General features: G+C 45.1%; 4 protein-coding genes across 11 annotated transcripts; all 4 read left to right on the plus strand.

Annotated features, from left to right (window-relative positions):
• Window positions 1-94: 94 nt before the first annotated feature.
• On the plus strand, window positions 95-5,654 carry LOC129585571 (zinc finger protein 729-like). Of its 2 annotated transcripts, none has more exons than XM_055478294.1 (7): window positions 95-557; window positions 640-780; window positions 1,331-1,554; window positions 1,902-2,379; window positions 2,452-2,676; window positions 2,749-3,068; window positions 3,518-5,654. In XM_055478294.1, the coding sequence occupies exons 1-7, from the start codon at window positions 518-520 to the stop codon at window positions 5,345-5,347; spliced, it is 3,258 nt and encodes a 1,085-aa protein (XP_055334269.1). In that variant the 5' UTR covers window positions 95-517; the 3' UTR covers window positions 5,348-5,654. The 2 variants fall into 2 exon arrangements, with proteins under 2 accessions (XP_055334269.1, XP_055334270.1); XM_055478295.1 differs by having other exon boundaries at window positions 2,755-3,068.
• Window positions 5,655-6,159: 505 nt separating this feature from the next.
• LOC129585540 (uncharacterized) lies at window positions 6,160-8,165 on the plus strand. The gene is made up of 5 exons (XM_055478255.1): window positions 6,160-6,276; window positions 6,349-6,617; window positions 6,781-6,968; window positions 7,263-7,355; window positions 7,518-8,165. The coding sequence occupies exons 1-5, from the start codon at window positions 6,160-6,162 to the stop codon at window positions 7,925-7,927; spliced, it is 1,077 nt and encodes a 358-aa protein (XP_055334230.1). The 3' UTR covers window positions 7,928-8,165.
• A 313-nt stretch (window positions 8,166-8,478) lies between these two features.
• On the plus strand, window positions 8,479-19,882 carry LOC129585590 (zinc finger protein 729-like). 7 transcript variants are annotated; one of them, XR_008690041.1, is made up of 9 exons: window positions 8,479-8,774; window positions 8,987-9,127; window positions 9,466-9,689; window positions 10,105-10,801; window positions 10,881-11,168; window positions 11,409-11,737; window positions 11,792-13,235; window positions 13,369-13,520; window positions 19,554-19,882. XR_008690041.1 is itself a non-coding variant. In XM_055478333.1 (8 exons), the coding sequence occupies exons 1-8, from the start codon at window positions 8,735-8,737 to the stop codon at window positions 19,555-19,557; spliced, it is 3,321 nt and encodes a 1,106-aa protein (XP_055334308.1). In that variant the 5' UTR covers window positions 8,479-8,734; the 3' UTR covers window positions 19,558-19,882. The 7 variants fall into 7 exon arrangements, 4 of the variants coding, with proteins under 4 accessions (XP_055334308.1, XP_055334310.1, XP_055334309.1 ...); XR_008690042.1 differs by lacking the exon at window positions 13,369-13,520 and having other exon boundaries at window positions 19,554-19,645; window positions 19,722-19,882; XR_008690040.1 differs by having other exon boundaries at window positions 11,792-13,520.
• LOC129585541 (PR domain zinc finger protein 10-like) lies at window positions 19,882-23,556 on the plus strand. Its single transcript, XM_055478256.1, has 7 exons — window positions 19,882-19,972; window positions 20,185-20,325; window positions 20,574-20,797; window positions 21,121-21,448; window positions 21,511-21,711; window positions 21,791-22,101; window positions 22,255-23,556. The coding sequence occupies exons 1-7, from the start codon at window positions 19,882-19,884 to the stop codon at window positions 23,554-23,556; spliced, it is 2,598 nt and encodes an 865-aa protein (XP_055334231.1).
• Window positions 23,557-24,090: the final 534 nt, after the last annotated feature.

Below are 24,090 nucleotides of genomic sequence, written 5' to 3' on the forward strand. Positions count from 1 at the left end.
ACGGCATCAGAACGCAGCTGTCACTACCAGTTTTTTCGTAACTTCCAGTTTTTTCTGTCTTCCACTCACTATTCCAGTCTTCACAAATAAGTACTACTCTGTACTAGTAAGTAAAACTGTAAAAGTTTCAAGTTTGATTGGTTTTAAACTTTAATAACTTTTTTGATTTGTTTTGGTTTTTTATCGAACTTCGGTTGTGCGTTTTTACGCGGGGCATAATGAAATTTTAAACTCATTAGCGAACCGATGTAGCGCGAACCTGTGGAGTGCCTCTTGGCTGAGCTTTTCCGTCTGTGAACAATTTACAGCTTTGTGGCTTTTCATACTCGCACTGCAAATCCCTGAGCTGACTTGATGGCGTACGAATCTGTCCATTTCGGGATCGGGTAATTTGTTGCTTGCTTTCGGATTCCGCCTGGAAAGTTTGGAACCGAAGCTGGCGAAGCACACTGGATGTGGTTCGTGGTTTTACTGTATCTGGATCTTGGTATTGTGGTATTAACCCGTTTTTCCAACTATGCCGACTTCGCCGAGTTGTGAACCCGTGGAACAAATTTGTGAGTTGGTAATTCGTATGTTCTGCATTTGTGCATCGCGCAGATTTTGTCGCGGACTTCAGCTATATATGGTGCTTTGCAGTCTGTGATCAGTGTCAGAAATGGACCAGTATGCCATGCATTTCGCATGCCAAACGCGTACCGGATACAGCCGTGTTTCCCTATTCCGTGGCCAGTCTGCCCAACGTTCTGTATTTAGATATTCTTCCCGATGGCCAGTCTGGTAAGGAGATATTTGACAAATACTACTGTAAAATTTTCTGTAAGTGGTGTAAGATTTGTTAGCTGTAAATTAGCGCTGTACTCAGTGTATAAATTAAAATTAAATTATTACTATAAGTAATTGAAATTATTATTACTATAAATTGAAATTATTAAATGTAAATTATAACTGCAAAATTTCTGCTAAATAATGCTAAATAGCTAAATTTCTGCTAAATATTTCTGCTAAATAATGCTAATAAATAATTCTGCTAAATTTCTGCTAATTGCGAATGTGGGACTGATTACCTGTGAAATGCTTGAACAATTTACAAGGCACAATTTTTCCCGAAGCAAATAGTAAATAGCGCAGTTACTGAAAGTGTATGTCTCATTCCACACAATCGAAATCTGGAGCGAGGAGATTCCTAATTAAATACAAGGACATTTTTGATTTCATGGAAGAGCTCGTAATGGGCGTATATGCCCTGTATAAGAATATATTATTTTGTACAATCATGTCTGATAATCGGGCATTGTGGAAAAGTCGAATAAGTTTAATGATTTTTCAGGCAAAGCCGTTTTTGCCAAAGAAATCATTCCATCTCTGACCGTTTTTGGCCCGTTGATCAGTGTCCTCAGCAAAAGGAAACCGGCCGATGTTGCGTTTGCATGTGGAAGTGCGACGAAGGCCGGACTGCATTTCTTCCATCTGGAATCCGATCAGATATCCAACTGGATGAAATTTGTTCGGTTTGCAGCACATTCTCACGAGCAAAATTTGGCGGCGTACGAGGTAAAAATGGCACACCTGTTGCAGAATACAAAACAATCGGTCATAAACCAAGTTGAAACTATTTATTTGTTTTTGTAACTTTTTTAGATGAATTTTCACGTGTACTAAATAACGCTTTGTGATTGCCTTAAAAGTGTTTGAATTAGGAATTGAAAAATAGAAAATATCAGATTTATCTGGATTTAAATTTCGTGATTTTCGGCCTTTGATTGAACGACTGTTTTGACTTGACGCTTTTTTAATAAATTATAAATATCCTTCCAGTGATTAAATTGCTGTTGAAGTTGCGCCTTATACTACTTTAAACCGAATGTAGTTGCTTTGCTATATTTGCTATAATTGTGTAGATCCATGAAGCCTCTCCCTTGTTATCATCTGCGGATGCTGCATCGCCTACCCGAACACACGTGATATTTGTTACGACAAAAACCATTCTGCCAGGCGATGAACTGAAAGTGGCATATTCTAAGATTTATTCCCAGGCTATCGGCTGTCCGGATTGGCCGACGCCCCACCCAACAGAAGCGGATAGTAGGATTCTGGATGCTGGTGAAATGCACAAAGAAAATTCTGTAGAGTCTCGGTCCCCGGTCAAAAAATTTATCAAGGCGCGCCCTCAACTGAGCGTCGTGCAAAGCACTGCGAAGCAGAACTTTCAGAAATTACACTTAATACATAACAGCAAAACTAATCGTGTCCAACCGGAATTGGTCAAGAATTCTGTCCCGACCAAGATTTTTGTGCCGATGTCGTCGGCGGTTTCCACATCCGTTCCGCATCCAAAGAATAAGGAAAATTATGCGGATCGTGTGCCCAAGGTGTCAGGTATGCAATTTTAGATCTAAACAAAACGGTAAGCGATTAGCGCAGATTTACTTACGCTCTTTCGGGCCGCAGATGCACGGGCGAGAAAGCGCCGAAAGTTATCGGATGAATCCGTCGCCTTGCCGAATTTCTTACCGCCGGACGAAGATCCTGTCGTGAATTCGCCGGATAATTTGTCGCCTATTGATGCGTACACGATGACCACTGCAGAAACGCCAACCGTTTCAGTTGAAGTGACTGTTGAACCGGAAGTCGAAGGAAGCGTGGTTATTTTCGATCATGGAAATGACGATTTAAGTAGGATTACTTACTTGAAATCTGTATTTTTTAGTGCAATTTCTTTAATGCTTTTTATACTTCTATACGTAGTTGAAGGATCTGTACCAGTTCCGGAAGAACTGCTGGATGCGGGTGATAGTTTCGAATCTCTTGCTGTCCCACCTGTTGCACAGAAAGACGCCGTCTTGGAATGCGATGTATTAGCGGAAATGAATATGTTAAAAACCAAAGCACATATTGGATTGAGCAAGAATCGCAGATGCTTGGTGTGTAGCGAACGGGTGTGGAATCTATCTGACCACCTGGAGAAGGAACACTCTGAAGAGAATGTTCAAGCCCTTGATGATGTGTGCTTCTTTTGTCGTAAAAAATTCAAGAACAACTTGTCATTGCTTCAACATTTGCAGATGGTAAGTAGAGCGAGATGGTTTTATTTACTTATCGTAATTTAGACAAGAGAATGTTTCCAGTAGGACATTTTTTTATTTCAAACTTGTATTTCCAGTAGTGTTAAAATTGCAATTTGTACCATTTCATATTGCAAGCTTTAGATCAAATCATTTTGAATCCAACTGAATTCCAACGGTTTCCAGTGCTTAAACCCGAAACGTTTGTTTATGTGATTAATTAAAGGAAAAAAATGTGCAGTGAACTGTGGGAAACAAGGATATTTCAACAAATATTAAAATTTCATTTAATTTCTTTGCTTAAAAACCACAAAACATATTTGAAAACTAAATTTTATGAATAGTTTCCTTAAAATTTTCGATTTCCTTTCAGATGAGTTTTATTTTACTTCAAATCATTGCAAAAACGGCCCAAAGCTGTTTGTTTCTCAGTTTCAACCCATAGTTTTTAGGTTCATCGCGAAAGGGCGGCGATGCCGGACGAAGCCACCCGCATGGCTGCGCTGGACTTTATGCGGCGAACGGGATTTTTGCAGTACCGTTGTGTGCGGTGCAAAAAAATATTTCCCAAGAAACACCTGTTGGATTTGCACAGCATTATACATAACTCGGACCAGGCGGATCAGCCTGAGCGGAAGTGCTCCGAGTGTCCTTTTTGGGCGGAAACTTTCCTGGATTTGGTGAAGCACACAGCGAAGCATCAGAAAGCGTCGCGCAAGATCCGCACGCCGTGTCTGTTATGCGGCATCGGCGTGCGCGGCACCCCCCGCGGACACATGGAAAGTAATCACCCGGACGAGATGAAATTGATCATGGCGACATGGAAGTATCAGTGCCCGGAGTGTCGGCACCGGTTCGCCAGGAAATTCGATCTCAACGTGCACGTGTCGAAGGTGCACAAAGGATGGCAGTGTGTGTACTGTGGACAGCGTGAGCCGTCGGGTTCCGGGTGGCTAGCCTTCGAAGAGCATCTGCGGACGCACAAAATTGACAAGAAATTTCCTTGTCTCGTCTGTGAGAAATCCTTTAAAAATTTTCACCGGTTGTGTATTCATATTCGGGATTGCCATAGCGCCGACTGTCTACCGCATGCGGATATGGTTGCAGTGGCGAATTTAACAGCAACCGTGGTAGCTCCGGAGCTGGTCGAACGCGCCATCGAGATGATTCGCGAGACGGAAGTATTCAGTTGCTACTGCCAGTTTTGTAAACGCGCTTTTGCCAGCTTCGAACTACTCGATCTGCACGCATTGCAGCACGCTCCGACCGACAATCTGGAAGCCGATCCGCGACGAAATTGCCCGGCTTGTGATTTTCACGCAGCGAGTTTTGCGGAACTGGTCCAACACACTGCGCAGCATCGCCTGTACAAAGACGATCAGCGGCCGTGTGTGGTGTGTGGAGCGACGGTGGCCCGCATGCGGCATCATATTCTCCAGAAACACCCCGCGGAGATGCAGCGGATTACGGAGGACTGGAAGCATCAGTGTGCGGAATGCCAGGAGAAGTTTAAAACACGCGGGAAAATGGAGTTTCACATTAAGGTGCAGCATAAAGGCTACCAGTGTTGGTACTGCGCCAAGGTGTTCTACAATTCGGTACAGTTCGGGACTCATGTGGTGGAGCACAGCGTCAACGGTCAATATCCGTGTCCGGCGTGTGATAAGATATTGTCGAATTATCCGAAAGTGAACAATCATTATCGCAAGTGTCATGATGCCACGCGTATGAAGACGTGCAGTGTATGTCAGACGGTGTGTTTTGGTGACAACCAGTTGGACGAGCATATGGCGACGCGTCATGGCATTGTAGACGATACCGGTGCAAAGACGAAGAATACCGCAGCACCCACGGAAACGACGAATATATCCAAACGGCGAACGTGTAATTTGTGTGGGAAGGAATTCAAAAATTACGCCAGCATGCATTACCATAAAAGTATCGTACATTTGGGGAGAGATCGGCACTTGAAGCCCAAAGTGCGGACACAGTGCGATGAATGCCACGAGATGTTTTCCAGTCGGCAAACTTTGTACAACCATAAAAGATGGGTGCATCTCGGTGTCAACAGAGAGAAGTTCGAGAGGAAGCGGGCTGAAAGGAGGGCGGCCGGCATCCCGAATCCGCGCTATATCAGACCGCGGAATCGCACCGCCTATGAGGATTTCCAGCATAAATGTGAGGAATGTCAGCTGGGATTTGTGCTGGCGATTTCCCTGATCAAGCACAACGAAACTCGACATCCAGAGAAAATCGTTTTGCTGTCGAGCAGCAGCCATTGAGTATGTGATTCCGTGCAGTAATGTAGTCGATTGCAGAATTTCGAAATTGCCTTTGATCTGGTTTGCGTGTTTTTAATTGTTTCCCTGATTATTTTAATTATGGTTACAACTGCTTAACAATCGCGCTGCAGACATACTCCTGTCTGTACATATCTGACTCTGTTCGGCGTGTTCGCAAGCAAGAAAATTCCAAACACTGGCGCGATTTGTCAGCTCTGTTAGAAAAATACATGGTACATATAACAGAAGTACCATTAATGCATTAGTATTTACTTCGTGTAGTTTCTTTGCTCCAAGTAGAATGAATAATAAAAACTAAACTACAAATACGATGCGACTTGCGAGTAAGTACGAGTATAATAATAACAAACACTTTTTTCGATCGTTTTTCATAATCAGCCATTGCAGTGATTGCACTACTGCAGAACAAATCAATAATTACTCAAAGGTGTTCTTGTGGCAGCCACCCTGGTCGGCTGCACCATGGGCTTAGCATATAAAAAAATGCGAGCTTCGGACAGTTTAGTTTAGATCTGTTTTGTAACTTTTTTTGAGTTTGATTTTTCTCTCATCAAGTCATCATTTTGATAGAACTTAGGTTGTCTCGTCCCTAATTCATCTTGCTATCGAAGTTTTTTCCTACCAGCGAAATGGCGGAAGACGAAGCAGCGTTTTCTCTGACTAGCGGAACTTCACTCTTCAGAGTGAAACGTCGCGTTCAGCGTCATACCAGTTCGATTTCCACTGCACCACCTGCAGTTTTACCATCCAGCGTCCGACGTCCTCTTCAGTCATCCACTAAGTCTAACCAGATGAAACCTCCGTCGACTCCTTCTATATCGTATCGAGAACTGATCAGAGCCATTGGGATCGATCCGGAAACAAGTCCATCATCGTGGCGAAAGGCGATCGATCACTCGGCGGAGACGGTAGTTTTTTCCAAGTGGATCTGCGCGGCGCACTGCCCCGCATAAGCAAGAGCGTGCGTGTGTCGCGAGCAGCCCTCTGGCGAGGACAAGCAGGGCCGGCTGATTCCGACGGTGTTCGTGGACGAGACGCAGCTCAGCTCTGATTACGTCAAAGCGGTGATTGGACGACGCTTCCTCTCCGACGAGGACGATCTCATGAAACTGCTGGAACACATGGGGGTGCTGCGACCCGATGAAGACGCTTCAGACGAGCAGGAGAACGAATGGCATGATGAAACGGAAAGCGCGTCGTATCTTCCCCAGCCTGAGCCTAAACGAGCGAGATTTACACGACCAACTAGGTCAGGAAAATAGATCAGCCCCCTGAAATTTTATCTCGGTATTCTACAGTCTCTGATTAGCGTTCAACTGTTTGGACATGTAAAAATTTATCAGTTTACTTCCAAATAATGCGTTTGCATTATTTGGTGAAGGTTCTTTTATGGTCACTTTGATGTTTGATAGATCTCATTCTTATACCGGAACCGTAGACGATCCGATACAATTTACGACAACTTCTTGCCACACATCTTCTGATCTGACTTCGCATCTTCCCGGCACAACAGATAATTTATCGACCAGCGTTCCGGAGGGAAATACAGCTGAAGCAATAGATGCAGATATGGAAATGCGTGATTCGGTGGCTGAAGATGGTAAACGGAATATGTAATTCTTTCTCGTCGTTCCTTGTCAAATGGCATGAATCGTATAGATCTAGGTAGATTGTGCAAATATCTGTAGCTGAACGATGAAAATAATCATCTTGTCATTTGTCAGAGCAGTTCTGGCAGAGGTTCTGGCATAGATGGTTCAGTTAGTAAGTGCTGAAATGAATTTTGCGTTTGTACTCTGCAGAGACGGTATGCACTTTCCTGGGGTATTTTGTTTCTTCCAGTATTTACTGGAATAACCGATATCTGATATGTACGTCGGCATGTTTTATGTAGATGATGACGAAGAACATCTGGAATCTGGACTGCAGAATGAGCGCGATTTCGAGGACTTTAATGACGAAGGCAGTAAAAGCGATACAGTACAAAGTAATTACTGTACTGTGATAGACAAAATTCGTATGCCCGGATACAACTGCAGAAATCTAAACTCTCAAGATAATTTTTTGTTGCTCTTTATAATGTTTTATGCCTGTAATATATATGTGTTCAGGTCACCATGAAGTCATTCTGATTTGTTTGTATGGCCAGATTACCTTTTATTGACACCTGTTGAAGAGGTGGCAGGGGAAGCGGACGTGTTCTCCGACGAAGAAACCACAGTACTCATTGACACCGTCCACGCCCACCCGGTTTTGTGGCGGAGACAGGGTCACTTTACGCGAACGGCCCTGACCGAACGGAGCCGGCAGAAACAGCTGGCGTGGGAGAAAGTGGCGGACGCCGTCAGTCGGGCCACGGCGGCGGGCTGGCCGAAGAAGTCCAGTCAACAATGCTTCAAAAAGTGGGACGGTTTGCGTGGTTACTTCCGGATGTTATTGCGAACCAAGAATGAGGATGAACTGTCTTGTGTCGCTTGGCCGTTCATTAAACAAATGACGTTTATGACGTCTGTGTATAGAATTCGAAAGAAACGGGATGATTGTGTCGGAAACAGTTAGTGACAGTTTTTTTCAATGTGTTATTCCTGCGGAAATGTTTCAAACTCTGAATCTCTCATCCTCCCGTATTCTTGTGGTATTTTGTGTAAAGCTCTGACGTTTGTCCGTTATTGTAGTGTGACTAGTGTCATCAAGTTTTGTGCCTCTCTTGATTTGCGTATGCTTTTGGAAAATGTTTGCTCGTTATTTCCTGTCAAACTGATATCACGGGGGCACATTCTTGATTTACAGATAAATGTTGTAAATAAAATAGGGCCAATTCAACTAAAAAAGAAGAACTACAAACAACGAGCAGACTCACACGGAAATTGAATAAACCGCACCAAATGTACAAGTCGACCGACTTGAAAGCCGGGGAAACAATTTCCCCAAATTCTGTGGATTTTCAAAATATTTTCGTTGTCTTTTGTGACGATTAAAATTGCACTGTTTTGCAATTTGGGAAATGTAATTGCCACAACTCAACAGTTAATTCATTTTAACTGCTGCACATTTGAAATTTCCACCTAATCTTCGCTCTTTGCCTCTTCCCCTTCACGGATCCCTGGGTGGTTGGCTTGCAATTTTGTCTGCAGCTTTTCTTGGTGCGATTTCTTTCACATTTTCCTTTACACACTAACGTTGAATAGATTCTGGAATTCTGTTCTGGTTTCATGTTTCTTTTTTGGACGCGATTGATATCATTGTCCATATTCATTTGATTTATTGCAAGTGCAACCAGCAAGCGCTATGATAAAAACGCGGTATTAAACCCAGGAGGATCATCTTGTGGCCTCGTTTGACGCAGATCAGGAGAAGCTCGCTGCAATGGTGGTTTTTCCGTGTTGTGAACCCGTGGAGCAAATTTGTAAGTTTGGGCCTACATGGATGCAATAATTTTTCTTAACATTATGCTCGACTAAATGTTAATATTTGTGGGAGATTTTATCTCCATCGGTGTGAGATCTCAGATAGTTTGAATTCTGATTGCCAGATTGTTTACTGTATTCAAGTTTATAATGCTCGTACTGCTGAAGCCAGATTTGAAGGTTTTTGTACATTTCCCTGACTATGTTGCAGTCTGTGATCGGTGCCAGAAATGGGCCAACAGACCGTGCTTTTCGCACACCAGTCGCATACCCGATACGATTGTGATTCCTTATTCCGTGGCGAGTCTTCCTTGTGTGCTGTATCTGGACATTCCTCCGGATGGTCGGTCTGGTAAGGACGAATAAATCATCTATGAAAATCATGTTCTAATTTCTGGAGAGAAGCCTCTCGGACAGAATGTAGCAAAGTACACAAAAAAATAGAAGTGCATTTATACAATTATATATCAAATTAAAATTCATAATAAAAATGGCGAAAGCATAACGAAGAATTTTCAACGAGAAACGATAAGATACAGTACTTAAGTAACTGACTGTGTGTGTACTATGTATGTACGGTGCAGAACCGAAAGTAGACGCATCCGGCGATAAAAATACGCGGTAATTAGTCCACCGCGGGAGTTGCTACATAGTTTGGTGGTTTTTGAAGATTTACCATGTGTTTTCTAGACAAAGCCGTTTTCGCCAAAGAAGCCATTCCCGCGCAGACGGTTTTCGGTCCGTTAATCGGTGCACTCAGTACAGATAAACCAGCGGATGCGGCGTTTGCCTGCGGAAGTGCAACGTATGCCGGACTGCATTATTTTCTCACGGAATCTAATCAGACGACCAACTGGATGAAATTCGTCGGGTTTGCAAGGAATGCGGCTGAGCAGAATTTGGCTGCCTTTGAGGTACGAGTTGTTGATAGTTTTGGGCGAGGTGGCTTAGCCCAATTTATGTACTTGTACTCGTAGTACGAGGGCACTATGCAGCGTTTTCGAGGTCCAAATTTGGCCGGTAAACTACGGTATATTTAAGGCTTACTTGAATTTTGCTATATTATTTTTTACTGCAGTAATTTTCTTTACCGCAACATATTTATTTTCTTTGGCAGGCTAATAGTTTTATCTGGAGCCACCCTTCGAAACGTTTTATACAACCGAAACTGCAGTAAAACTCGAATTTTTCATTTACACAATTTTCTGTGTTATTTCGGATAGTACATAGTGTCTGAGAAATTCCTCTAAATATTTTTGTGCTTTGCTTGTATATTTTGTTTTTCTCTGTTGCTCGGTTAGTATACTACGTAACAGAAATGAATTGCAGATCCACGAAGCTTCTCCCTTGTTGTCCACTTCGGACGCTGTTTCCCCTACGCGCACACACGTGGTATTTGTCACAACGAAGGCTGTCCTGCCCGGCGATGAGCTGAAAGTCGCCTACTCCCGGGTGTACTCCCAGGCTATCGGTTGCATTGATCCGCAAAAGGCTCAATCGGCTGTTCCTGTGGTGACGGCGGATAAAGAATCATGTGGCCAAGAGAATAAAGATTCTTCCTTCACGGTTCCGAAAGTCGTCACAGCGCGTTTGCGTTCCAGAATTCATCAGACCGCGTCCAACCGCGCCGACTGGGAAAAGGCTCACCCGATGGAGCCTGTGATTATGGCTGGTGAAGAACCATGTGGTCAAGAGAATTCGTCTCCAAAGAAGAGAACGGCTCCAAAATTCGTCAGGCCGCGTTCTCAACTCTGTCCCATCCAGATCGGTTCGATCGAGACCGTTAAAAAATTGCTCTCACTGCCTAGAGGGATTATACCTGACCCTGAACAACACGGATTGGTCCCGGACAGTGCTCCGACAGCGACGACAATTACTGAGGCAATTTCGAATGGAAATAATAAAGGAGCTTCTGCAGATCGGATGTTGAACACGCTGGACGGTGTATCGAAATCGTTAACAACTTCTGCTGTTCCAAAGTCGAAAAAGAAAGACATTTATGCGGATCCCGCGCCTAAGATCACAAGTGTGTCCGCGTGAATTATAATATCTAAGAGCCGCGTTGACCGCGATCCCGGCGATTTTTTGAACGATTTACTTTGTAGGCGCAAAAGCAAGAAAGCGTCAAAAGCTGTTGGAAGAATGCATGGCGATGCCCAATTTCTTACCACCGGATGACGATCCTGTTGCAAACGCAGAAAATAATTTGGCTGACGTTGAAACCGTTATACCGCCTCCTTTGGTTGTACCGGATAGCGATGCCGTTGCGAATTCACATGATCACTTGGCGGATGTTGGCGCATTAATTTTCACTGATATACCGCCCGCTTTGATGGAACCAGAAGTACCAGAATCATTTATGGATTCGTGCGACGCTAAGGACGATGATACAAGTATGGCGTATTTGCAGTTAACAGTCCAGCACCAAATCTTTATGGTTGATATTGTTATTTACTAATTTATCAATTTTTTAACGTTTAAATTTGGATCGTTTAAGTAGGATTTTTTGAATAAATTTGGATCACTGTTGGTTATATTGATGGCCTTTGCCCAATAAATTTGTGTTGTTTATTTTTTGTATTTGTTTGGTCATTTAGTTATTATTGTTTATTTTTATATGCTGTTGAATGTAGATCATGAATCCCTTCCCTTTCCGGAAATGCCGCTAGAACCGGATGATACTTGCCAGTCGTTGTCGAATGACATCTCTCCCGAGGAAAATCGTCCCGTCGACGAGTGTCATAAACTTCTGGAAGAAATGTCCAGCCTAAAATCCAGAGCGCACCTTGGATTGCGCAGGAAGGGAACATGCTTGGTGTGCGGCGAACGGACGTTCTGGACCCTGCCCGACCATCTGGCGGAGAAGCACTCGGAAGAGGACGTGCAGGCCGTCGATGATGCGTGCTTCTTCTGCCGTAGAAAGTTCAAGAATCACAGGGCTTTACTCCAACATCTCAACATCGTACGCACGAAGCACGCATTGTATTTTGTCACATTTGCATCGAGAATGTTTTAGGCTCATGTTGGGACGATCGCCAAGATGCCGGATGAAGCCAGTCGCGCCACCGCTCTGGAGTTTATGCGACGAACGGGATTATTGACTTATCGTTGTGTGAAATGCAACCGAACATTTCCCAAGAAATCCCTGCTGGATTTGCATAGCCTTGGGCATAACTCTGATCCGGCGGAGCATCCCGAGCGGAAGTGCTCGGAATGTGCTTTTGTGGCGCGGAGTTTCATGGAGTTGATCAAGCATACATCGAAGCATACGCTGCCGTCGAAGGCAAGAAATCCATGTCTGTTATGCGGCGCCGGCATACGCAGTTGCCTACGCCATCACATGGCGAATAGCCATCCGGAAGCCATGCCCCTGATCATGGAGACATGGAAATACCAGTGCCCGGAGTGCCGGCAGAAATTCGCCCGCAAATTCGATCTGCACACGCATGTGGCCGTACAGCATAAAGGCTGGCAGTGTGTGTACTGCGGACACCGTGAAGCGCACGGATGGAACGGCTTCGACGAGCACGTGATGGAGCATAAGATCGACAATGCGTTTCCCTGTGTTGTTTGTGAGAAGTCGTTTAAAAAGTACCATCGCCTGTGTATCCATATCCGCGATCGTCACGGCGCGGATTCCGTGGAGCATGCCGATATGGTTTCGGTGGCGGAGGATTCGAAAACAAACAGTGTGCCGCCTGCGATGGTGGAGCGCGCCATCGAAATGATCCGGAAGAATGATGTATTTTTCTGCTACTGCCGCGAATGCCACAAATCCTTCGCTACGTTCGAGCTGCTCGATCTACATCAGCTGCAACACAAAAATCCGGATACTTTAGAAGACAATTCGCGACGCGATTGCCCGGCGTGTGAATTCCAAGCGACGAGTTTCGCCGAATTGGTGAATCACGTTTTGCAGCACGCATTGCGGAGGCAGGATCAGCGGCCGTGTTTATTCTGCGGGAAGATTGTATCCCGCGGCCGGGTACGCCCGCATATTCTCCAAAAACATCCCGCGGAAATGCAGCGGATCACCGAGACCTGGGAGTATCCGTGTGCGGAATGTCCGGAGAAATTCAAAACGCCCGGGTTTCTGGAGTACCACACCAAATCGCAGCATAAAGGCTTCCAGTGCTGGTACTGCGCCAAGGTGCTGTACAGTTCGCATGCGGGGGGCAGTCATGCGGCGGAGCACCGGGTCAACGGGAAATTCCCGTGTCCAGCGTGCGACAAGATCCTGGCGAATTATCCGCAAGTGAACAATCATTATCGCAAGTGTCATGATGCCACGCGCATGAAGACGTGCAGTGTGTGTCAGACGGTTTGTTTTGGTGACAACAAGTTGGACGAGCATATGTTTACATGTCACGGTATTCCCAGCGAAACGGCTGTCAAGACGAAGCGTTCCGCAGCGCGCGTGGGGTCGGCCAGTGGATCTCATCAACGAACATGCAGTTTTTGTAAGAAGGAATTCAAAAATTACGCTAGCATGCATTACCATAAAATTACCAAGCATTTGGGGAGAAATCCGAACTTGAAGCCCAAAGTGCGGACGCAGTGCGATGAGTGTCAGCAGATGTTTGCTTGTGACAGTACCTTACGGAAGCACAAACGGTGGGTGCATCGCGGCGAGCTGAGGGAATAGTTTTTGAGGGAACGGGCGGAACGCAGAGCGGCCGGCATACCGAATCCGCGCTATGTCAAGCCGCGCGATCGGACCGCCTATGAGGATTTTAAGCATAAATGTGAGGAATGCCAGCTGGGATTTGTGCTGGCCATTTCGCTGCTCAAACACAATGAATCCCAGCATCCAGAAAAGATTATCCAGCAGCCGAGTACCAGTAAAATAACTCCGTGATACAGTATTATATTGACATGCTATGCGGAAGTCGCACCGCGACAACCGCACTAGATGACCAAACCTACTCAATCGGTAGAGTGGGAATATGCTCTGGACTCCGTAAGTGGTACTACTGCCTACTTCCGCTAGGTACGAGCGGATTGCTGTGCCTAACGAAAGTTACCGAAACCAAAACACTCAGGAACTTCCCAAATGTTTAATCACCAAACCGAACGAACGAACAAACAGAACAGAACAGAACGAGATATGAACTTCCTTCTAACCTAGAGTCACACGACCTTTCAGCTAGAAACGAGCTCACAGATTTAGTTAAAGTTAGAAACTTCAGACTCATCAGTTAGACCAGAATCGTGGATGCGATTAGCGATCAAATGCGTTAGATAAGAACAGCACATCGTACGAAACGGAACAGACAACACGTACGTCGTAACACGTACGTACGTAATACGCGCAATCTATGCATAGCGCGTTACCCCCACTGCTACAGAATTAACGTCCGCGTTAATCAAAGCAAACAAACAAACAAAAACCAAAATCAAAGAAAATCAAATCCAGGAAGTACCGTAATCCTGGAGGATCCGTTTCATCATTCGCGCGTGGAATCCGGGGTGTGACGGGGGTTTGAATGGAGGTCCAAGTTGATGAAGTTGGTGTTCCGTCCAAGTCCTCCGAAGTTCCTCGTTCCATGCGCGTCCAGTTTCATCGTCCATCCATCCAAACGTTTCGTATCCAGGTAAGGTTTTCACCCATCCTCTCCCTCCGAAGAGCTCGAGGATCCGCAAACCGTCAGGCCAGACACATCAGGAATGGCAGCCCTTCTGACAAACACTGGCTACCGCCAATCAATCAACAACACAGATACAGATTAAAACGAATGAATACCGTTCGTTAATCAGCATCTTCAGTGCCCCAAAAAGTGGATATTTAATTCCACTAATTACTGGCAATTACCCCCACTGCAAGTTTGCACCTGCAGTCAAACGATCAAACACAGTCAATCACAAATAGATCGCAAGAACCGATACGATAGCATGGTTCTTAGCAGTGATCAAACAAAACGTAACCAGTATCATCCAAGATTATCTTCCGGATGATTGATTGGAATCTAAACTGGATTATATACATTCAGTTATCAAAACCAAACAATAATCGTAATTACTGCTCCGACTGCAGAGTCAAAATGGTCTGCAGAATCAAAATGATTTTGAAATCATTTTTACAGAAATCAAACACTGCACCGCAGCACAGCGTTTCATGCACGTAGCTACCACACCGGCGGCTACGGCACACAACACAGTACTCGATTAATAAGTACTTCTTTTCAAAAACAAGTCTTTATATTTTTCTGATACTTCGGCAATCAGCATCCCTTTTTGCTGATAAATCCTGCGGTTATGAGCAAAAGCAAGTTACACTGTCAGTACACCACAGACAACGGAACAGCGGACTCAAACGTAGCAGTCAGAACTTAAACGTGAGCGTTACAATGCTCACATTCAGCTCTTATTTTCCACAATTCGGCATTCATCACAGGCCAGTAATAATTCCGCAAAACATACTTACGGACTGACCAGTAATCATGCAAATTACCAGCATGAAAACTTTCATGGCAGTCTCGTAACAAGTCCTGACGGCTAGCTTCCGGTACGACTGCGCGGTGTCTACCGTACCTACCGCCCTTGCTACGGTACACGATACCACGATAAACATGAAATCCTTTCACGATCTTTCTTTCATCCCGACTCATCTCTGCCTCGGGATTCTTGATCAGAAACTTCAGGCGCTTCACATAAGCACTACCACTTTGCTTCCGACGCCAACCCACACTAGCCTGAGCACCCCCACTGCAAAGCGAATGCCCTGTCGGACGGCGTACCGAGCAAAACTTAACCTGAGCGGCATCGCCCCCACTGCAAGTTTCCTTCAGTGCAGCGAACTCTGGTGCATGTTTAACCTGCACAGTAAAGGAATTAACCTCCGGTTTGCGCATCAAAAACAATCCCAAACTATTACTTTCGGGATTCTTTCCCATCGACTTCTTCATCATATAAGCTTTAATCACCTGATCCGGCGGTTCAGCTGTCACAGGCTTACGAGGTTCCGTACTGGTGCATTTCTTTCCCACATGCGCGCCATGGCATTTAAAACATTTCGGTTGTCCGTCTGGAAAATACCATTTAGCGTAATTAATGGTTACCTGCGTACCATTATCAACTGCACTTCCTTCGGACTTCTTCGCCTCATTACTAGCAGCCTTAACTGCGCTGCTATCTGCATCAACTGGCTTCCTGCCACTGAACTGTCTTGATTCAGAGTAACCAGAACCGGGATTACTGTTACGCAGCTTATACTGCAGTTTCAGTTCTGACAGAAATTCTTCAACATCTGCAACTCTTTTCTCTTCCATGTATTTGAACCAAAAGAAACGGTTCTTCTTTAATCCTTGCTTCAGATAATACACACGTTCCGATTCGTTCAAATCGAGCTTTTTGAACGACGTAGTGAACCAATCCACATACGAGTTCGGTGTATCGTCACTACCAAAATGACGATCAGCAATTTTATCACGAACAGCCATTAAATCTTTCTCATCCGAGAAATGTTCTCGGATCATCTTCTTCCATTCAGACCACTTTAACTTTTTATTATAATCGTATTTATCCAAGTACCAGGTAAGCGCCGTACCAGTAAGGCAGCGCGACAAGCACTTACTGATGACGTCACTGTCCGACCAACTGTTGTGGTTTTTACGGTTATCTACACTCTGGATAAACTGTTCCACCTTATTCGTATCTGTTTTCCCATCAAACTTCTCAGGATACATTGTATCCGTCCTGAATGCACCTTTCATAGCATTCGTAAACTTATCCATATCAAATGGAGCGGAAGCAGTACTACCGCCCTTGGCTTCCTGTTCCTTTAAACGACGATCAAGTTCAGCAACCTTGGCTTCCATCTTGGCCAAAGCAATTGTGCTAACTTCTGAAATCGTTGGTGAGGGACTACGCGACTCACCCAAACATTCCTGCATATTATGAGCACGCTCACGCAGCTCCAGAAAATCTTCCAGCTTGTGGGAATTCTTAACCATGAAAACAGGCTTCTGAACTGCACTGTACATCTTTCGTACAGGATCAGCCATATCCTGTACTGCTACGCTTCGTCGACCTGCTTCAACGTGCGGAACAAAGATTACGTCATCATTCACTGCATGGCGTATATTATTCCGATCAACTTTCCACTTATCAACAGCAACATTAAATGCTGTTTGTTCAGCCAGAAAACTCGCATACTTTTTATTCAAGGCAGCTGTGCCTTGTTGAAAACTTTTCTGCGCCTTCTCCTTCTCTAACTGGAACTTCTGCTTTTCCAGTTGCAACTTCTCGCTTTCTTTATTCACATGCTCGAACGCATCCTGCATTAGCTTTGCGTCTCGAGTACGCATTATGCCAAGCAACTTCACCTGATCAGCCAACTCATTATGACGATCAACCAAACCGTCATATTTATCGACCAGATCATTATGTTTATCAACTAAACCATCATGCTTCAAAACCAGCGCATGATATCGCAACTTTTCCGCGTCCAGTTCTTTACGTAACTGTTCAACCACAGCAGCGGTTGATGACTCATCGCTTTCTTTCCCAACTTTCTGACTGTAGTGAACATCAGCGTCTTCAATACGCTGCTTATCTACCGCAGCCAGTTCCGTATCACTATCATCGTGATCTTCAGTAACAACAGCTGAATAATCTGGAGCATTACTAATTTGCTCCAGTACCTTATTCATTTCTGTCAGGTCCAAGTGCTGAGTTACCACGGTATTCTTCGCAGTACCACTCGAGCCACTGGCGGACAGTGTATTGCCCTCACTGACTGCAGCTTGCAGACCGCCGCTTTGCTGCATATCCGACCCTGGATGAGCTTTACTGCTACCTGCTGCAGACTGATCAGGCTTTTTGTTGGCAAGATACTGCATCCATTTTTCATGCAGTTCAGTGCCATACTGCTGATCGTAATCATGCAGGGTCAGATGAATCGTTCTACGGGCGGGAATCTTCCTTCCTGCCTGGATCCACTGATCATAACCTCCTGGTTTTTTACCACCATTAAGATCATATTCAACCCACTTCTGACTTAATTCTCCAGTACGTGGGAGAACAATTTCCCACTTTTTGCAAAAATCGCCAACCTTTTCGTCTTCAGGTAGAAACCACTGCACCGTAGGCGGGGATAAATAATCCGCCTTCTTTAACATGGCTTCAAACTCATCAACATTTATCATCCCTTTTCGACGGGACGATTTACTTTTGCCAGTTAACGGCTCTTCTACACCGTCCTCCGGTCCAGCGGTTAATGCTGATGGTTCAATCACTGTACTATCCATTGCACCTGCTTGACAAACAACAGACAAGTAATCCAGGTCACCGAACCCGGATGTAAGTCTGCTACACAAATAACAGGGCTTTCGCCATGACTTCTCAGTACACACCGTACCAATTACCAGTACGAGTACAGAATACGGACTCCCGTCCAGCACCTGGCTCGCACTTAGGAACCGTGCCTCGCGCAACCCTCTAAGGTCACTGCGGTACACACTGCGGTTTAGCACCTGGTTCTCACTTAGGAACCTTGCCTCACGGGATTCTCTGAGAATCCACGCGGTCAACCAGCACCACACAAAACCATACAAAGCGACAAACGAACGATACCACTTACCAGACGATCCAGATTCCCAGGGGTTGTTAAAATTCGGTGGGCGCCATGACATGCTATGCGGAAGTCGCACCGCGACAACCGCACTAGATGACCAAACCTACTCAATCGGTAGAGACCTTTCTAGCTAGAAACGAGCTCACAGATTTAGTTAAAGTTAGAAACTTCAGACTCATCAGTTAGACCAGAATCGTGGATGCGATTAGCGATCAAATGCGTTAGATAAGAACAGCACATCGTACGAAACGGAACAGACAACACGTACGTCGTAACACGTACGTACGTAATACGCGCAATCTATGCATAGCGCGTTAATATTTTGAATCAGAGTTGAGCTTTTCTCTATGTCTTTCGTTTGGCGTAATGTTCATATTTTAGCTACGGTACATTTTTAACTAGTGTTCCTTTCCTTGTGTGGCGTTTTAACTGTGCTGTTTATCAGATTTTGGCAGTACGGTGTACGGTATAAATATAATCCAGTCTTGATAATAAAGCCGGTATTTTTTTACGTGAAGGCTTCGAAGTTTTGTAGAATTTAAACTTCTTACCGGTTAGCTGGTGAAATTAAATCCGTGAAACGATACGACTGGGCGGTTGTCTGCTTAGCATGTTCCATTGTTAAACAGCCACTCGGACCGGAAGTGCCGCATCTACAGAGTACTCACACTTAGGGCTTCGAACGACGCAGACATTATCGAAGAAGTTTCGTTTATAGTTTATTTACAAAAATAATTTGCTCAGAAATTTGGGATTCCAACTGTCCGCAAGTAAAACGGCTCGATATAAACGAAAAAATTACTTAATAGACGATTCTAATGAGCAGTGGGCTCAGCATCCATGCATTTCTATGCGTAATGGCACAATTCTCTTAATCTTGTTTTTATTAAGTTCAGAGCTTTTTTATTTATCGTTTCCGGCATATTTTTAATTGGACAATGTACTTACGAGTATGTACTCGTACGTACACGGTACAATACGCAATACTCTGACGTTAAACTGAAAACTTTCGGAATCACCGCACCTGCAGGGGGTTGGCCACTGTACAGACTATAAACGAAGTTAACAAACAGTCAAACACTAATTTTTGTGTTGGTACTTTCGGAGTTTCAGTTTTAGAAATCTGATATTGATCTGTTTCGTTTTTGCTCCGTGTTGAATGTGTTTCTGTATAATAGTGTTTTGTTTGTTGTTTTTACGGCAGGTAACCTTGAGTTAACTAGTGGCAATTTACCCTGAGATCCCGACCATCCACATTCCTAAAGATTTCACTCGCTTGCAGAGAGAGGTCGTCAGGTCTCTGCAAATCTGCAGGCTGCAACCAAATCTATCCGTACCACTGTGATATTTTATGGCCCGTTTACGGTTGTAGGACAGTAACCTGCCGTGTGCATTTCGACAGTTTTACCATTTTTATGGATTAATGAGTGGGGAAATGCAGCAGTGTCCGCTGTTGTCAAAATCACCTTTGGAATCTTGTGACGTTACACTGGTTCTGACCACTGGTTACTGATCTACCTAATAATATCATAATGCTGCAGAATTTCCTGTGGAAGAACCGCAGTCCGCAAGATTCCATGGACATGTCGGTTTCGTATTGTTGTGAACCCTTGGAGGAAATTTGTAAGTTTCTGCGTATACATATACGTCCACCGTGTTCCTTATGGACTTTGCGTGAGGCAACTTGGGGCAGCTGTGCACCACTATTTTACCTTGTAACTTGTTTCAATGTTTCTTCGTATTTTATTGTAGCTTATTGTTTTTACATAAGTAACTTAATAGTGGCACTACTGAGTTTACCATGCTTTTTTGCCTATGCATTTGACATTTTGCAGTTTGTCCGCAGTGCCAGAAACGGACGAGCGTGCCGTGCTTTTCGCATGCGAAGCGCATACTGGATACGGCGGTGATTGCCTATTCTGTGGCCAGTCTGCCGTCTGTCCTGTACCTGGATGTTCCTCCAGATGGCCGGGCTGGTAAGGATGGGCTACGGATTTTCTATAAATTCGCAGAGACTTTTCACATCTTTCAGAAAAAGTTTTTATAAAATGGCCATTGCGCATGCATTTCTAGAACAAATAGCATTGTACAGTAATTAAGTTATAATATTGGGTTTGAAAAATTAAATGTAGAAGTTGAGTACGAAGAACGCTCGTTGATTACGTCGAGTATTTTACGAGTATAAGCTCCGGAGATTTCGGAAAGCGCAGCAGTAATTTTTCAGACAAAGCCGTCTTCGCCAAAGACGCCATTCCACCGCTGGCAATTTTCGGCCCGTTAATCGGCGCCCTCAGCAAATGTAAACCGGCGGATGTTGCCTTCGCCTGCCGCAGTGCAATGAGAAAGGGACTGCAGTATTTCGATCTGCAATCGGATCAGACGACCAACTGGATGAAGTTTGTTCGATTTGCGGCGAATTCGGATGAACAAAATTTGGCTGCCTATGAGGTGAAGATTGATTGCTTTGCCGGATTGTGAGTGCACATCCGACAGTTTTGTAATTCTGGGCTGTGGTAGAAATGCCCCTTAATAGGCGGTCCAAATTAGATCATGATTTTGTTAATTTTGAATGCATTAGTGGATCTTTTTTCAAATTTTTTACAGCTGTTTCAGTTTGATATAATTTTAACTTCACGTGAATTTCTGCCAATTTTTTGCATCCGAAATTTTGAAATTACAAAATAGCATGACAAGCTTTTTGCGTGGTTTCTTGCGTTTGCAAAATGTGATGCGGAATTTCGAAAATATTCTCGATCAAAATTATTCTGTAGGTCCGTGACACTTCGGCGCTTTTATCGTCGCTGGATGCCTCGTCGCATACGCGCACCCATGTGATATTCGTGGCTACGAAAACCATCCTTCCCGGCGATGAACTGAAAGTGGCTTTCTCTCGCGCTTACGCACAGGCTTACAGCTACTCCATACCGCTACCGAATTCGCAAAAGAATCACCTGCCAGATTGTGGCACGGATGCATGTGAACAGAATGATAACGAATCCACGGTAAAAAAATTTGTGAGAGGTACTCGACGTGATGCGGCACCAAGCGCGTCAACGTACGCCCTCCAAAACAGCGCGGATCAGAAGCCCAAGGTCTTAGGTAGGAATTGAGCAGAAATGCCAGTTGTCCGAGGAATGTTTTGACCGATTTATTTGCTGTAGACGTGAGGGCGAGAAAGCGCAAAAAGCTGTCGCCATGCCCGTCCATGGCCCTACCCAGTTTCTTGCCACGGGATGAGGAAGTCAACACGAATTTGCAGAACGATTTGGGGGATGTTGGTGCTTGCGCGGCATCTGGTTTGCCGGTGGAGCAAGAAGTTGATGCAATTATCACGGATTTTCTTGGTGCAGGAAACGATGATAGTAAGGCTGACGTTCGGTTTAGCAGTATCCATTGAATGTGATTGTTTAATAATATTATTCATTTTTTCTTTTTACACAGCTGAAGCGTGTACTGCGGTTCTGGAGCTACCGCTGGTGCCGGATGATAGTTGTGAATCATCGCCAACCGCCGTACAAGAAAACGTTGCTAAACTGGATGTTGTGAAGGAGATGGGTAGTTTAAAAACAAGGGCACATCTTGCATCGCGTAAGAGCGGGGTCTGCTTGGTGTGCGGCGAACGAGCGCGAAATCTGCCCGACCATCTGGACAAGAAACACTCCGAAGAGGATGTGCTAACCGTTGACGATGCGTGCTTCTTCTGCCACAGAAAATTCCAGAACCCGCTGGCATTGGCCTCCCACTTGGGGCATGTAAGATGAAAAAGACGCTGCGTTTTTGTTGTTCGCTTTCGGATCGAGAAATATTAAGAAAATGATTACTTCATATTTTTTTTAAACGGTTCGCTTTTATGCGTAGTGACGTTCATTTTCCACATCTTGTTAATTACCTTTGATTTTTTTCAGGTTCATCCCGCCAAAGGAGCCGTGCCGGATGAATCCACGCGCGCCGCGGCGCTGCAGTTTATGCGCCGCACCGGTTTGCTGAATTACCGCTGTGCCGACTGCAACGCGTTCTTTACCAAGAAAAACCTCCTGGATTTACACAGCTTCATGCATAATCCCATTCCTCCTCACGTGGAGCAGGAGCGGAAGTGCCCGGAATGTCTGTTTGCAGCGCGGAGTTTCGCCCATCTGGTGCAGCACGCTTCACAACACATGGTCTCGATAAAAAGCCGCTATCCGTGCGTATTGTGCGGTGTCGGGTTGCGCGGGCCCCCGAACGTACACATGAAGCGGAATCATCCGGAAGCGATGAAGATGACGATGGAGACGTGGACGTTCGAGTGCCCGGAGTGCCGGCAGAAATTCGCCAAGACGCTTGATCTGAGTTTTCACGTGTATCAGAAACATAGAGGATGGCAGTGTGTGTATTGCGGACACCGGCAGTCGCAGGGATGGAAATCATTTAACCAACATCTCATGAAACATGCCATCGATAAATCATTTCCTTGCTTGGCTTGTGAGGAATCATTCAAGCAGTACCATCAACTGTGTAATCATATTCGGGATTGTCACGGCGCGGAGTCAGTACAGTATGCAGATATGGCTCCAGCGAAGGTCGATACCGCGACGACAACTGTGTCGTCCGCCACGGTGGACCGTGCGATTGAGATTATCCGCGCGACGGAAGTGTTCGCCTGCTACTGCTGCGAATGTCAGGAGAATTTCGCCAGTATTGAGTTGCTCGATCTGCATAATATTCAGCACGAACAGCCGAAGAATCTGGACGACGATCCGCGTCGTCAGTGTCCGGCTTGCCCGTTCCAAGGAGCGAGTTTCGCCGAATTAATACAGCACACGGCGCAGCACGAATTACGCAAATCGGAGCAGCGTCCGTGTATGTTCTGCGGGAAGACGGTGAAGCGCGGCCGCATGCGGGAGCATGTGAGTGCGAAACATCCGACCGAGATGCAGCGGATCACCGAAGACTGGGAGCACCAGTGTTCCGAGTCTCCCGACTGCCGGGAGAAGTTCAAAAGCCGAGGAAAACTGAAATTCCATATTAAGACGAAGCATAAGGGCTTCCAGTGTTGGTACTGCGCCAAGGTGTTCTACAACTCGGTACAGCTCAGCAACCATGTTATGGATCACCGGGTGAACGGGGCATATCCCTGTCCCGCGTGTGACAAGATCCTGCCGAGTTATCGCAAAGTTACGGCGCATTATCGCGTTTCGCATGATACGACCGTGAAGATGTGTATGTAGTGTGTGTCCCGCGATGTGTTTTGGTGAAAATCAGATGAAGGAGCATATGGCGACGTGCCATAGCGGTGCGGACGGAACAGATGGGAGGAGAAGGAAAAAGAGAGCGGCAGGCAGAACCGTTCGCTCATAATGAATAATGATTGCTCGCTTCAGGCACAATGAATCTCGATCTCCGGAGAAAATTCATCGGCAGCCGAGTTGTATTTGCAAATTGTGTGAGGTTTATGAGCACAGCTAGCCTGAGCTAGGTACAACGTTGCACCTGAACTCGTAAATGCTGTATTTCTCTGTAGTTGCTTGTTGTACGCTCTACCAAATTTTAAACCAGCTGTTTTTACTTGTAACACATCTTTCTTATTTGTTAATGGTATACATGCAAAAATTTGTTGATGCGGGTGTCCAGTGTTACATTACAGTGCGGTGTGTGTGAAGGATTTTCGACGCTTAGGATGGCAAAAAATTGGTTTGTTAAAAACCAGGTTTTCGCTGCAAATGCTTCGCGTTTACCCTTACAGACATCTTGATAATCATGTA

Source organism: Paramacrobiotus metropolitanus, unplaced genomic scaffold (genome assembly GCF_019649055.1).
Source record: "Paramacrobiotus metropolitanus isolate TYO unplaced genomic scaffold, Prichtersi_v1.0 Parri_scaffold0000017, whole genome shotgun sequence".
Taxonomy (NCBI): Eukaryota; Metazoa; Tardigrada; class Eutardigrada; order Parachela; family Macrobiotidae; genus Paramacrobiotus; species Paramacrobiotus metropolitanus.

Excerpts from the sequence above, each read along its gene's own strand:
- LOC129585571 (XM_055478294.1), top strand. The coding sequence starts at position 518 with ATGCCGACTTCGCCGAGTTGTGAACCCGTGGAACAAATTT. Across the intron at positions 781-1,330 it reads TCTTCCCGATGGCCAGTCTG|GCAAAGCCGTTTTTGCCAAA; the intron begins GTAAGGAGATAT and ends ATGATTTTTCAG. Across the intron at positions 2,380-2,451 it reads TCGTGTGCCCAAGGTGTCAG|ATGCACGGGCGAGAAAGCGC; the intron begins GTATGCAATTTT and ends TTCGGGCCGCAG.
- LOC129585540 (XM_055478255.1), top strand. The coding sequence starts at position 6,160 with ATGAAACCTCCGTCGACTCCTTCTATATCGTATCGAGAACTGATCAGA. Across the intron at positions 6,277-6,348 it reads TCGATCACTCGGCGGAGACG|CCCTCTGGCGAGGACAAGCA; the intron begins GTAGTTTTTTCC and ends TGTCGCGAGCAG. Across the intron at positions 6,618-6,780 it reads AGATTTACACGACCAACTAG|ATCTCATTCTTATACCGGAA; the intron begins GTCAGGAAAATA and ends GATGTTTGATAG.
- LOC129585590 (XM_055478332.1), top strand. The coding sequence starts at position 8,735 with ATGGTGGTTTTTCCGTGTTGTGAACCCGTGGAGCAAATTT. Across the intron at positions 9,690-10,104 it reads AGAATTTGGCTGCCTTTGAG|ATCCACGAAGCTTCTCCCTT; the intron begins GTACGAGTTGTT and ends AATGAATTGCAG. Across the intron at positions 11,169-11,408 it reads CGCTAAGGACGATGATACAA|ATCATGAATCCCTTCCCTTT; the intron begins GTATGGCGTATT and ends TGTTGAATGTAG.
- LOC129585541 (XM_055478256.1), top strand. The coding sequence starts at position 19,882 with ATGCTGCAGAATTTCCTGTGGAAGAACCGCAGTCCGCAAGATTCCATG. Across the intron at positions 20,326-20,573 it reads TCCTCCAGATGGCCGGGCTG|ACAAAGCCGTCTTCGCCAAA; the intron begins GTAAGGATGGGC and ends GTAATTTTTCAG. Across the intron at positions 21,712-21,790 it reads TGGTGCAGGAAACGATGATA|CTGAAGCGTGTACTGCGGTT; the intron begins GTAAGGCTGACG and ends CTTTTTACACAG.